Genomic DNA, 13,836 nt, shown 5'->3' with positions numbered 1-13,836 from the left:
GTACTAGAGCATAGACGAGACAGAGACTGACTATAGAGAGGAAGGATACTGGAGTGAGGAAGTTAAACTGCAAAGAAAAAAGATGGGGGAGGAGACATCAAGAAGCAGATATGTTCACCACAACATACTGCCTCTAAGAGCAGATACAATGTCAATGTGTACAAGGCATACTCGCTGAATTGCATGTGAAAACCATGAGGCACATTTACCAAACTTTACGCAACACACAGCAGCAAGCAAAGTTGTGGTGCTATGAAAAGAAGGAAGGCAGAAATTCTTCATACTTACCACAATATGAAATATTTCTGCTCTCTCCTTGCTCTGACTTACTCTGTGCGACCTAGCATCAAAGCAGAAAGCATTGCCCAATATTGCAAGGGTTCCTGCGTTACAGGTGGGACTGTTTTTGTACCAGAAGGAACACCTTCCTGCAAAAAAAAACAATCCTGAGAGGTATTTTCCTATTTCCACGTGTGCTGCAGAATACAGCACACGTGGAAACAGGAAATACCAGGGAGAAATAGAGATATTTCTCCTTCTTACGCCTCACTGGGGAATGTCCTTGCATCTGGGAATGTGCCAGAATCCAAGGGAATGCCCATGCCCCACACATGGAACTCCTCCCATGTTGAAATGTAATGTAATACAATATAAACAGCTGCCTTAAGTTACATTTCTTTACAAAGCCACACAAGGCCACGTAAATCAAGCATTGCATGTAAATATCACTGAACCCTCTGAATTGTCCACGTATTACCTTTTCTGTTGCATGAATATTCCACAAGCTTCATAAATATGGGCTCATATGTGTAACTTCCCCTCTTACCCACAGATGGAGCTGCAAACAGTGTTCAGAGCCATCCTCTCTGAAGGTCATAGCAAACAGCACAGGTGTGAAGTTGATCAAAATAGTAAGAAATTGAATAGCCAGTGCATCAAATGGTTTTCCTCAATGGAACTAAAATACAAACCATGAAAAGTATTGCTGATGACAGAAAACAGTTTTGCAAAAGTATTCTTGCAAACAGCCGAAAACAACAAGTTTATTCTGGAATTATATATTGTGTCCTGGTAGCCATAACACAATGAACCAACTTAGTGCCTACACCATGGCCAGAGGTCTTAGCACAAGTGTTGAGTAGTATGTTTGATCCATTTGTACTGAAGAAATGAAGGCCAGTGTATGACATCATTATGGATCATGCCTGTACATTTGCTACAATGGGATATGTTAATAAGTGTGTGTGTGTGTGCGTGCGCAAGCTTACATGTGTGTGCATGGGTGTCTGTAGAGGGGCTGGTATGCAATAGAGTGGAGGGATTTTTAGTGGCACAACATTAACATAATGTGGCCATTTTTGGAGTCATCATAGACTGGTATAATGGTGGCACCTCCATGTCATTTGTGAGCATTCAGGCTATTCCTGGCAAAATGGTGCCCCTCCTTGACATTGTTTTGTTATTGACTCATCTATGGCTGTGGCTCTCTTCACTATACACCTATCTGGTGTTTAGTGAAAGAGGCGGCCTCACGGCCAGAGCTAGCGACTTGAAGCTGGGGAACCAGGTCCGAGTGCCAGCGTGGGCTTAACAATAACATCCTATGATTCTGGGCAAATCACTTATTCCCCCACTGCCTGAAACAATGTCTGACCCGCTGTAATGCAATCTGGCGCTTATATAAAGCACTCTGGTGACTTTGGAGCTAAAGTAGATATTTTATATTTCATAGTGAAATGTCTGGATTTTCGTAAACTGGCGTTTTTATGTGTTGAATGAAATGATTGCAATCGCACGTCTGTTTTGAAGTTGGTATATGATGGGTAATTCCTTCTGAATTGGGGAAGCTTGATGGTGATTTCGGGTTCTTAGTACTAAGGGCACTTTTGCTGTGGCTGCTATTTTATGACATCTTTAGAGGCATTTCATCATCTGTGATATAGAAGCTTTCTATGGTATTAATGCTACTGCAGTCTGAGAAATGAACATGAACCACTGATGTCACCTTTATGATCCTGTAAGCTGTATGTAACTGAGCACCAGCATTGCTGTAAGAGCGGGTAGAAGCTGCCCGGCTCGGGGTGCTATTGCTTGTAATTGTGAGATCTATTTTATTTTTATTTCCACTCTGCCACTTCCAGATAGAAACTCGGTTATAAAATGTCACTGATTATCTGCTGTGAAGGGGCAGGTTAAAGAAATAAAATGGAGAAAGATGCTATGGACATTTTGAGAAATGAATGGCTCTGTGAAATTATATAATCAGACTTTTGAAACTGCCTGAAACACATGTAGCTCTTTTTTTCAAAGTTTTTGGACTAGTAAGCCCCAAAAAAACCTAGTCCCAGGCAGCACTTTAAATGGGCCGGTACTGTCCGGTACTGAGTGCCTACACTTCCCTCATTTAAATGTAGATTTCTGAAACATCTTTTTTCTAAATGTGGATATGTTAAAAACCTGGCATGGACCCGGCTCTCCAGGACCGACTTTGCAGAACCCTGGCCCTAGTGGGAGAATTCCAGTACTTCTAAGAAGCAAACGGGTACTCTAAATAGTGAGCATCTGCACTTCTATATTTCCATTTCAAGCACTGGCCCTAGAGAAGGTAAAGCTTAACTGGTACCTACCAAAGTACTGGAAGAGTTCACTGAGACCCTACAGAAAATACCTTTATTTCTCATTGTTCTTTCCTCTTTCTATGCATGCTGCATTATGCAGCACACATATCAACGTGAAAAAGCCTAAGGGGATTGTTTTTTGCAGGAAGGTGCCCCTTCCTGCATAAAAACAATCCAGCATGCAACGCAGGCACCCTTGCACCATGGTGCAAGGTTGCCTGGGTTGGCCCTGGGCGGCCCATTGTGTGCCAGAGCAGGGTAAAGGACGGAATGCGCTGCACTACTGGAAATACGGTGCATTCCTGCCCTTTCCTTGTCACCGAGTGAAGCACAGCGCAGTGACTTGCTGCTCTGCACTACGGGAACTGCCCATAAATATGGCCCTTACTCCATTTTTCAAAACGTTCCCACCACAAGAGGGAGTCATGCTCATTCACTTCATCATTTCATCTGCTCAGAAATGATAAATATACTGTATGCACCTCATCCCTTTCAAAGTTCCCCATTCACAACTGGGAAGCAGTCAGAAATGCCACTTCAATAAATAGGAGACACCTTTGGAATCACCTTCAACATGTGGATAAAGGCCACCTATATAAACAAGAGTGGATAGGACATATTTCAGGATCATGAATTATGGTACCATGTGGCTCTGCACTTATTATGACTCAACCTTACAGGATCTGCTCCACATAGGACTTAATACTGAGTTGGTAGTTTATGTATGGCTTTCTCTGAGGGCCTCTATCGTGAATACTAGCTTTTCATAAGGGTATTCAGTGCAAAGAGGCATCAACAGTAGCAAACAAAAGTTGGTTCCCACAGTTGCTACAACAAAAGGAAGTCCAGGCAGCTACTGGGTGGGAGGGTAAAGAAGGCAGTGGGGCAGTGCTTGGCAGGTGGCATGGGCACTTTTTTAAAGAGTTGGGACAAACAGGAGAGGGTCTCTTATGTATGGCTTCCCTATTATACCACCTCCCTTGTTTAGCAGTTGTAATCAGGAGCAGGTGATTTTGGGGCTGACCATAACATAAAGGGCCAGATGTATCAAAAAACCCTTTTGCTATTCGGTAATAGCGATTTTTAAGAAATCTCTTTCTGAGTCGGAAAATGGCATGTATCATATTTGCGATTCGGTAATAGTGATTTCTTAAAAATCGCAAATGCTATTACCGAATCGCAAATTGCGATACAGCCCCCATTCGCACCTATGGGCCTGTAGGCCCATATTTGAGATTTGTTTGCATTTCCCAAATAGCAAATTCCTAACTGGAATTCGCCATTTTGGAAATGCAAAACCTCAGGGTGCTGGGGGCCTAAGGCCCCCTCTGCTACACCCCAAAAAGTTTTTGGGGACATGTAAGGCGCACACATGCCAAAGGGGCATGTGTGCGTTACATGTCAATTTTAAAAATGCATTTAAAAAATTTGCACATGGTTACCACCAAGTTCAACTTGGTGGTAATAGCAATTCCTTAATGCCCAATGCGCATTAAGGAATTGCTTGTTACATGTGATTTAGAAATCGCAAATAAGGATTCCTTATTGAGAGAATCGCAATTTGTGATTCTCTAAATGGGGTCGCAATTTAAGGAATCGCTATTTTAGCGATTCCTCAAAATTGCGTTGCAAATGCCTTCCCTACATACTGAAAGGCATTTTTGCATCCGCAAACGGCCAATCGCACCGTTTGCGGATGTAAAAATGGTTGATACATCTGGCCCATAGTTCTAGATGGTTAAAAGTGAATATTAGGGATGATTTTCAACTCAGGGTCCTGCGAGACATCAAAGACAGCTGGAGCTTTTCTCTCAACACGTCGGTGAAAAGCTTCCCATTCCTCACCATCATTCCACTAAAATTCTATATTCTCTACACCTAGCGTGCAAAGGCCCCACCTTGTGAGACAAACCACTGCTTTTACTATTAAGTGCTGGTAATTTTAATCTTAAAATAGCTCAGTGTTTATTTTACACGTTATAAAAGTGGTCTGCTGTGATCAAACGTCTATAAATCTTATGGACAGGGCTGCTTCAAAGAAGGCCGGACATCTAACACCTGACCTGCACAACGTCCAGAAGACAAAAACAGGTTACTCAAGGAAAAGCAGAAGCCAGCAGATACTGCATAACTGGCCAGCTCATGGTGTGGTGAGTTTAGCCAATCAATCTCAGATTATCACACTAAATGGTCTTATGCTTTGCTTGCAGGTGTATTACACCTACATTGTAAAAGAACTACTGCTGGTGTAGTATTATACGAAAGGTCATGTTTTAAAAAATGCCTATTTTAATAACATTAGTAAACAGCTAATCACAAGAAGACAACAGCAGTCTGCATACCGGTTTTTGAGTGTGCCCTCTTAGCATCAAATAGAAAAACAACAAAGTGATAGCTGGAATGCTTGAATTAGTGTTATCCATAAGTTAATTGGGCCACATTCCAGTCCATAATTTTCTGCCCACCATGTCATCTCAGATAGGAACCAGCCATATGCAAATCAGCCTTGGTCCTGCACCCAGCGGCATAGCAAAATGAAGTTCACTTTGACTTTAAGTGCCAAATGTGATGGACCTGTAGCAAGATTATACTAGGACCTACCCCCTACATCATTAACAAAACATGTGCCGTGTTACATCTAAGATAAAGCGTAGAATTACATTTTTCTTCTCAGAAAGTCTGTTTTCCCCCTTTTTGTTCCCTTGCTGGTGGAGCCCCTAACGGTTTCCGCATCTCCTGTGGAAGAAAGTGGTGGTTCTGTCTGGTTTGTTTTGTTACAAAACTGTCCTAGTGGCTGACACAATGTAGTGGTTCTTTTGGGCTCTTTTCTGTTGGTTCTGCACATTGGATTGCATGAGCATGCATGGGCATGATGCAAGCTGTGGTGGAAAGTGTAAGGGGTCTTTTGTGTACAGCATCACCAAATAAGTCACGTCCACAAATATTACATTTCCTTCCTGAAACTACACAAGTATCCACAAGTTATGATATTCACACTGCAAAGTAAAAACAAATCTTTACTTAGTAACCCCTAAAATGTACATTGTGACATCAGATGAAAAAATCACATAACTAAAAACTACAATCCATGAGCTTTACATACCGTTTCTCCCAGAGACAGCATCTTCTGAGACAGCTTTCTGCAACCACGCGCCAGAAGCTCTCAAATGTCTTTGTATTCACAACTCCACAACTCAGGCTCTATTTAAATACATTAAAAGGTAAGCATACTTTAGTTGCACACATTCCCAGCAGTAGAAGCTACCCTTAGGGCCCAATGCTCTTATTAATAAGTATCTGGAATAAGAATTATTAATTGGTTTGATCATCTGCACAATGTGTCACAAGCCTTCCCTGGTGTAAAAGACAGGATATGCACATCTGAGACTTGTCAAGGAGGCGGTCCAGTTCTCCTGAGATTGCATTTATGGGTATGTGAGGGAGAAATCTGTATGAGCTTTGGAGTCTTTTTTTACTTATAATTGAAACAAATGTCCTGGGCCTGCAAACAACTTTTTATCCTATGAATATTCACAGAAACATTACAAAAACTGAAGTTAACACAAGATCAGAAGGAAAAGCTAACCCCTCCAATTTCCAATGCTGTGTGAAGAGTTATTCACTTTAATGTTAACTACTAAAGTACTATTGAGTCAGCGGGTAGCTCAGAGATCAAAATGTACAATTTAGGTGCCCTGACTTGAATAGAAATGCTAACACCAAAATGCACCCAGAATGGACTACCCCCTTTGGCTTTAGGAATGAACTTTTGAAGATAACATCTTACACTAGTTGGCTAGAAGTGAACACTGTTGTAGATGAAGTGCCCAATGGTACTCCATAAGGCAGAAGGCAAGTTCATGTGCCACCAGAATAGACTACTCATTGTATCAATTAGGTAAAATCCATCAAGTATGTGAATGTTTCACCAGGCCGTAATCCCAGGCAACCAACCTTTATTAAACTATTAGACTCATTTAAGGCTGTAAGAAATGAAATATGTCAAAACATGTTTAGAACTTATACTATTACAGTAAATCTAGATGTTATATGGGTAAAGGGGCTACAGAAGACATAACTTTTTTCTCCTTGCAAACCACACATTGTTAATCATTAAATTAGAATTCTCATCATAATTGAGCACACCGGTCCACTTAGGCATTTAAAAAACAATGTATTTTGCAATCACTCCTATTTCACTACCTTGAGCTAAAAAAAAACTACAACTGACACATTTATGTCCCAGACAGTGGCAATGCTTTACCATCAAGTACCCAGGCAATCTTACCAAAACCAGAACTAAAATATATAGAATTCTGCTCTGAAAGCTAATGTTTAGATACTCATTTTGAACATGTACCATACCAAAAGAATAGTGTCAAATAAACTTGGCCTTCTCTTCCACACATCAGGTGTACATATCAATTTAAAACACCTTACACTCTGAAAAATCTTTAAGATCCCATGTGGACGAAAGGTCACTTACACTGCCACAACCCTGGAAAATGTATATTTCCATATATGCATACAATAATCTCTGTACACATCGGTACACATGTGTGAGCATGCTTGGCCAGCCATTTTTAAATTGCTTTTGTGAGAAGGTTTGACAAAAACAATTTCTAAAGAACTCATGCAAAGAAAAAAGATCAGCAGTTAAAGCTAGACCTATTGGAATAATCAATGCTTCTTGATTTTTTCAATAGACATCAGTAGGTGCCAGGGCTATAAATAAGGAATTATGGCCCAAGTTTAAGGATGGCCTTGTGCCATCTAACGCCACATGAGCATAATTTTTCTGACGCTAATGTTGTTAGGTTGCCAAAAACGTGCGCCATATCTACAAAGTGGCACAATGCATGCATTGACCACTTTGTGACCCTTTAAGCCACATTATGCAGGCCCCATGCATAATGTATGCAAAGGGGTGTTCCAGCGCAAGGAGGTTTGCAAAAATGGCGCGATGAAATCTGCAAGATTTCATTGCCCCATTTCTGACGTCATTTTTAACACCCGCTGAAAGCGGGTGTTAAAAGGACGCTCCCATTGGAATTGTTTACGCTAGTGGAACAAAGCGCCACAATAACTAAACAATGTTGATACTATTGTTCCTAATACCTACCTGGTGCGCTGTATCTTAAATACAGTGCACGCAGGGTGGTGTTACGGTGATGCGGGGGGGCAAGAAAAGTGGCGCTGCATGATGTGAAGCACCACTTTTTTTTAATCTGGACTTTTGTTTGTGCATCCCTGTGCATATGAAACGTACATTTAGCAGAAAGCACTGGGGTTTGGGAAAGAGATCAGTTAGGGGTCATCACTGCATTATATCAGGGCATCCAGAGTGTGAGTGTGCATTACATGTACTTAAGAATGTTTTTATTTCCCAAATTAAATGCATTCTAAAGTGTGATGCACATCGTAATTAAACAATATTTCCCAGATAGAGTGTCTGTATCAATCGAAAGTAGATGGGGCTCATCAGAGCCCGGTCTTGTGTCTGTCCTTGGCACAGCCACCGTGATTGATGAGGCCAGGAGGCGCAAGGGTAGTGCCACAGTTAACAGTGGGCAAGCCGGGGACACAGCTGTGACCCCTGGAGGCCCCTAAATGTTGTCCTTGAAGCAAGCCCCACCCACTGAATATACCCTGCTAGTAATTGTGGAAGGAAGAGGTTATGGGTGAGTGTGGGTTAAGTAAGAGGTAGATTGGCATCTTAAGAAATAAGGAGATTATCTGAAAGTTGTGGTTGGCATGCTACTAACCTTGGCACAGGTTTTGCCAGGTCTTTCGGAGGGAAGTGCCATCAGCAAATCACCTTCTGACTTCTAGGACATGCATACCCTTATCTCTCCAAAAATGCGAGGTTCACAAAACCACAATGCCATTCTCTCAATTTCTCTGTTCCTTCCTACCAGTGCTTTTGAAGACAGGGTTTTAACTTTTTCTAAGAATCTGCTTCAAATCACAAAGTTCTACAGGAGATTCAGGAGCTTTTGAAGATATTGTCTGTTTGTCTACTAGTAGATATCTGGCATTCATTCACAAATTCCAGGAATCATCCAAGATTCTGGGTAAACATATTTTAACCACATTTAACCACAGAGAAGAGATGCAACTAAAATCTGGAGAAGGATAGGGCTGCAACATTGTGAAGATATTCTTGCAAACTTTGCAAAATTTTATTGAAAGTTTTGCAACTTTGCAAAGGTTGCAGTTTTTGACTTTGCAACTCTGCGTATAAATACTTTGTCAAATGTAAAAAGGTAGAAAAAAATCTGCAAACATTTGTCAGAAGTACAGAAAAAATGTGCAGATGGTTAACGTGCATAGCAGTACTCTGCTTACATTTTCCACCTTCGCCTGCTTGAGTTAAAGTGACAATTATGTTGCTATGCAGGGATAATGATCTTGCAGTGCTGAAAAATCTGTGATTGGATAAAGGTAAACTGGGAAAGATGAAAATCAGGATCTTTGCAAAACTTTGTTGATGGAAAATACTTCACATACCTTACACTTGATAAGAAAAGGTAAACAAAGTAGCCAGGCAAAAAATGGGCCACATGTATCACTCATTCCTGAAATGTTAATGCATATTTTGCAAACTGTGCCTCGTGTGAGCATTCCAGACCTTAAAGACCGACATACACCGCTTTCCAGCCCTAAGTAGACACCTAACAAACATGAACGTCCATTCACCAACATACCAGGGGTAGTAGAAATTGCATCTGCACACTTTGCACCTGACAGCCTCACTTGGATGGCCATTCGATCAGCCCTTATCCCCTCAATAGACGCCTGTGTGCTGCAGAGGGACTAGGGTCAAGGCAAGAAGTGGAAAATACAGAAATATGAACTTCTATACTTTTGTTCTTGACTCCTAAAAGGAATAGCGACGGCATCAACAAGAGGAAAGTCAGGATTAGCAACTTCTACTCCTGGCTGCCCCAAATAGGCGCCCATGTCTCCAGCAAGCAATAGGATGTGATACTGTTTCCACTAGATCATAGAGGATTATTCCTTTTTCTCTTGACTGCAGTACAGATCAGCACCATGTGAGCTTGCTTTCAATACCAGGACATTTGATAAAAAACATCTACAAATAAATCACTCTAAACATCCCATTGTATAATGGTCTGAAAACAGAAGGCAACAAAATGTAATATAAACAGTTTATCTAACTGGTTGTATAGAAATCTACAAAAATAATTAGGTGTCTGCGTTTATGTGCCTCTCTGGTACTTTCTTTGTTGACTGCTTTTTTGTGCTTAATTTGCAGGGCAGTTGCTGAAGCAGCACTGATTATGTCTCTTTATCAAAACAACCAATTCAACTGTGTGAAACCTGTCAGTGTCAGCACAGCCACATGTCACCAGTCAATCAGAACGAACATGAAAATGATGCATGTTTTTTCATCAGTATATTTAGCAGCTGGAATCACACAATTGTGTAAAAGAGACCCGATTTATACTGGAGTCTAATTGAGCAGACACCCAAGTATCTCTGACCTGAGGAAGGCCTGCTGAGAAAACATTATTCCATAACTCCTAATTTTTTCGAATAAATATGAATTTGTCGAAGTTACAACATATTTCATCACCTGGCCCATATTTTGCATATCATAAAGTATGTTTGCATATTATGTAGCACAAACGTGTCCCAAGGGCATCAGAGCACTTTACACAAAAACACAAAGAAGAAGCTCGATAAAAATCAATATAAAAATACCAGATAAGCAACAAGGAAAACCCATAGACCAAGCATTCCAAACCAGGGGAGAAAGGTCAGGCAGATTGTATCTGGGTAGGTAGTATAAGACAGAAAGAGGCTGCAGGGAAGTGATCATAGCTCCATCCAAAGTTTCTCTCAAATAGGAGGATTTTGAGATCCTTATGAAACATGAAATGACTCGGGGTTCTGCAAAGAGGTGGTTAGATGGAGTTCCAGATCCTTGTTGTAAAGCCAGAGAATGTTTGTTTCATAAAACATTCTTGCTTGAATTTGTCGCGTAGGCTCTTATTATTCTAATGACACTACTGGATTTTGAGCGGCAGAATCGCCTGCGGTGTGGGGAGACTGAGTCTGACCCACTGCAGGTGACAGCTGTCGCCCCAATCCGGATTTTGCTCCGGCCAACTAGCAGTGCCTCATCCCTACCCATGGGCAGGGATGACTGGGCAGCCGAGTGCATGACATAATTGGTTTCTCAGGGAAGCCTTGGTCACTCAGGTCTCATCCGTTTCTCTCAGTTACCATAGTCTCATATATAAAATGACGAACAGAGGCAGTATATGTTTCAATAATGATTTTAATAAAACAACTGCATCTTAGATAGCAAAGCATGAGCTGCAATAACCAGGACGACACAGCATGACAATATTAATATTGTGACAAGGAGAGTGAAGCATAAAAAATAACGCTATAATTTTGTCACTATGGTCAATAGACTAACTCCTACCTAGGCTTTGATAGAGCACAGCGTGTTAAGCTCCAATTCTGCCCTTCAGGTTCTCCTGGGAAGACATTATCCCCCATACCTCAGCAAAGGCCTGTGGTCTGCATTAGCATCTGTAGCGAAGCATTCAGCAATCAGCATACAGTCGTGGTTCACTGGCTGGAATCTCCTCTAACGTGTAAGGGACATGGGAAGTGTTTTTATAATAACACAGCTGATGTTCTGAGAAAATGTCCCTACGTAAGGATGTGTGTTTTTTACGAATGTCGGAGACTAAACTTATACCACATTCACCAGCAATGTACCATGCTGTAGCCTTGGAAGAAGCACAGAGTGAACAAGAATGTCTTGTTTGAGAACAGAATGCTGGCGTAGGCAAAAACAGTTAGATAAACAGAAAATAAAACAAGACCGTAAAAGTGGCTATTGTAACAATAAAATAAAGCTGAATAAAATATATCTAGGTTAGAGTGCACAGCAGCTTGGCCTAGTGTGTTAAAATAACGTGCATGGAGCTATAGCTAAAATGGCTACACAACAGAATGTTGGAGGTTCCGAAGGAGGGCTTAAGCATGTCGCAATCCTCACTTAGCTGAGATGTTTAGTTTTCCAACCAGGTGCATGAATCACTGCTCCCAGGGGTTCAAGACGTTTTTTCTTTGGGGAGACCAGAGAGGAGAGTTCCCATAGTCCAGTAAGGAAAGTACCCAGTGCCTGAACTACAGTTTTCAGGTCCTGCACAGGAACTAACTGCCTGAGGTTCCAAAGAAGCCATATGTTGACTCAGTGTGCTCTTGGCCGTGGATAAACAATTTTTCTGAAGGTTAAGACGATTGTCAGGGACAATTTCCAGTGATTTAGTTTTGTCCACAGAGCTGGTTCACATTTCATCACATAGAAGCTGATCTCAAAAAAAAGGTTTTTAGCTCAAAATGATAAAAGGTTTTTAAAATGAATGCAGACAGGCTTAATCTTTGCAACTTACAAATGGTTCAGCTGCTGATGCCAGTATACATGCATTTATATGTGACAATTGTTACAGCATGCTAACATCTTCTATTGATGGACAAAGGAAAGGGTTTTTATCTTTAGTGGGAAATAACATTCAATACTTGAATTTCATTCACATAATTTAAATGAGCACTCCTTTTTCATGAAAATGATTGGATTCACTACTCAGCTAAATTACCTGTTATATCACAAACATTATTCTGAATATCAAAGGGACTTTAAAAGAAGGCACTTGGAACTTGGAAGAATCCCAGATATGTTACACTTCATTTTGACATCCAATCGCTTGAAGTTTAAAGTGCCTTCTAGTAAGACATGTACACATAAATATAGTATTTTTTCAGTAAGACATTATTTTAATGTGTGCTCCCAGACGCCGGGAGTAGGCACTAAACTGAAGACAAATTCTAGAACTTTACTGGCAACCTTTTTAATTCTAAAAAGCATGTACATTTGGCCTATTTTCTGCAGAGTGAACCATTGTTTGAAGTTTATAACTATTTCACTATGAGAGGTAGAATGAGCAGTATTAGTACAATGCTGTTTTAGTGCTTCCATACATGACAACATTGTTACTTCCTGGTGAATAGCACTTTGATTATTGTCTGATGAATATGTGCGTTCTCTATTAGGATACCTATGTGTTTTATAGCATTGACATCAATTTGGTATCCATGGGATATAGGCGGTAATTCTGACCGCGGCGGGCGGCGGTGGCCGCCCGCCACGCGGTTACCGCCATATGGCCGCTCCGCGGTCAAAAGACCGCGGCGGCCATTCTGGCTTTCCCGCTGGGCCGGCGGGCGACCGCCAAAAGAGCACCCGCCGGCCCAGCGGGAAAGGCCCTGCAACAAGGAAGCCGGCTCCGAATGGAGCCGGCGGAGTTGCAGGGGTGCAACGGGTGCAGTTGCACCCGTCGCGATTTTCAATGTCTGCTAAGCAGACAGTGAAAATCTTTATGGGGCCCTGTTAGGGGGCTCCTGCACTGCCCATGCCAGTGGCATGGGCAGTGCAGGGGCCCCCAGGGGCCCCACGACACCCGTTCCCGCCATCCTGTTCCTGGCGGTAAAAACCGCCAGAAACAGGATGGCGGGAAGGGGGTCGGAATCTCCATGGCGGCGCTGCTTGCAGCGCCGCCATGGAGATTCAGCCCATGCAGGGGAAATCCGGCGGGAAACCGCCGGATCCCCTTTTCTGACCGCGGCTTTACCGCCGTGGTCAGAATGGGCTGGGAAGCACCGCCAGCCTGTTGGCGGTGCTTCCGTGGTCCCCGGCCCTGGCGGTCTTGGACCGCCAGGGTCGGAATGACCCCCATAATGTCAAAATAGCTAGATAGCAATGCCAGAGCAATGTGTTGCATAATTTGCTTTTAATTACATAGTATGCTGTATAATTTACCTTTCTTTTTCACATAATGTGGTCAACTCTGCTGCATAATGTTGCTTAATTGCAATGCAAGTGCAGGTCACCAAAGCATGGGAAGAGGCACCAGGCTGAGCACAGAAGTATCCTACACACTGCATGAAATGCATGTACTGATATGTATTTAATTCTCTATCCTGCCTCATCTACCTTGAACCTGCAATGTAGACCTAAGTGCACATATGTAATATTGACTAGCTGGCGCACTCAAACTATTTTTGGCCGATATTTCAGGAATTCTGTTTTGGAAATGTCATGCTTTTTCTGCAAGCTGCTTGAAGATCCCAAAGGTTTAAAATTGTGGGAGGAAGCTCTCAACTACACGTTGGT

At 42.0% G+C, this 13,836-nt stretch overlaps 1 protein-coding gene across 3 annotated transcripts in view; it reads left to right on the top strand.

Moving 5' to 3' along the window:
• Nucleotides 1–13,836, top strand: part of WDR73 (WD repeat domain 73) — a 249,654-nt gene that overhangs the window by 122,765 nt on the left and 113,053 nt on the right. Inside the window, exon 3 of one of the 3 annotated variants that reach the window (XM_069203821.1) lies at nt 4,645–4,768. The exons of the other annotated variants lie outside the window; for them this stretch is intronic. Within the exon in view, the coding sequence (XP_069059922.1) occupies nt 4,761–4,768 (8 nt within the window). The 5' untranslated portion in view covers nt 4,645–4,760. The remainder of the gene's footprint in view (nt 1–4,644; nt 4,769–13,836) is intronic. 3 annotated transcript variants of the gene reach the window in all.

Source organism: Pleurodeles waltl, chromosome 8 (genome assembly GCF_031143425.1).
Source record: "Pleurodeles waltl isolate 20211129_DDA chromosome 8, aPleWal1.hap1.20221129, whole genome shotgun sequence".
NCBI lineage: Eukaryota > Metazoa > Chordata > Amphibia > Caudata > Salamandridae > Pleurodeles > Pleurodeles waltl.
Note: the sequence above shows the minus strand (reverse complement) of the source record. Positions and strands in the feature narration are given on the sequence as shown.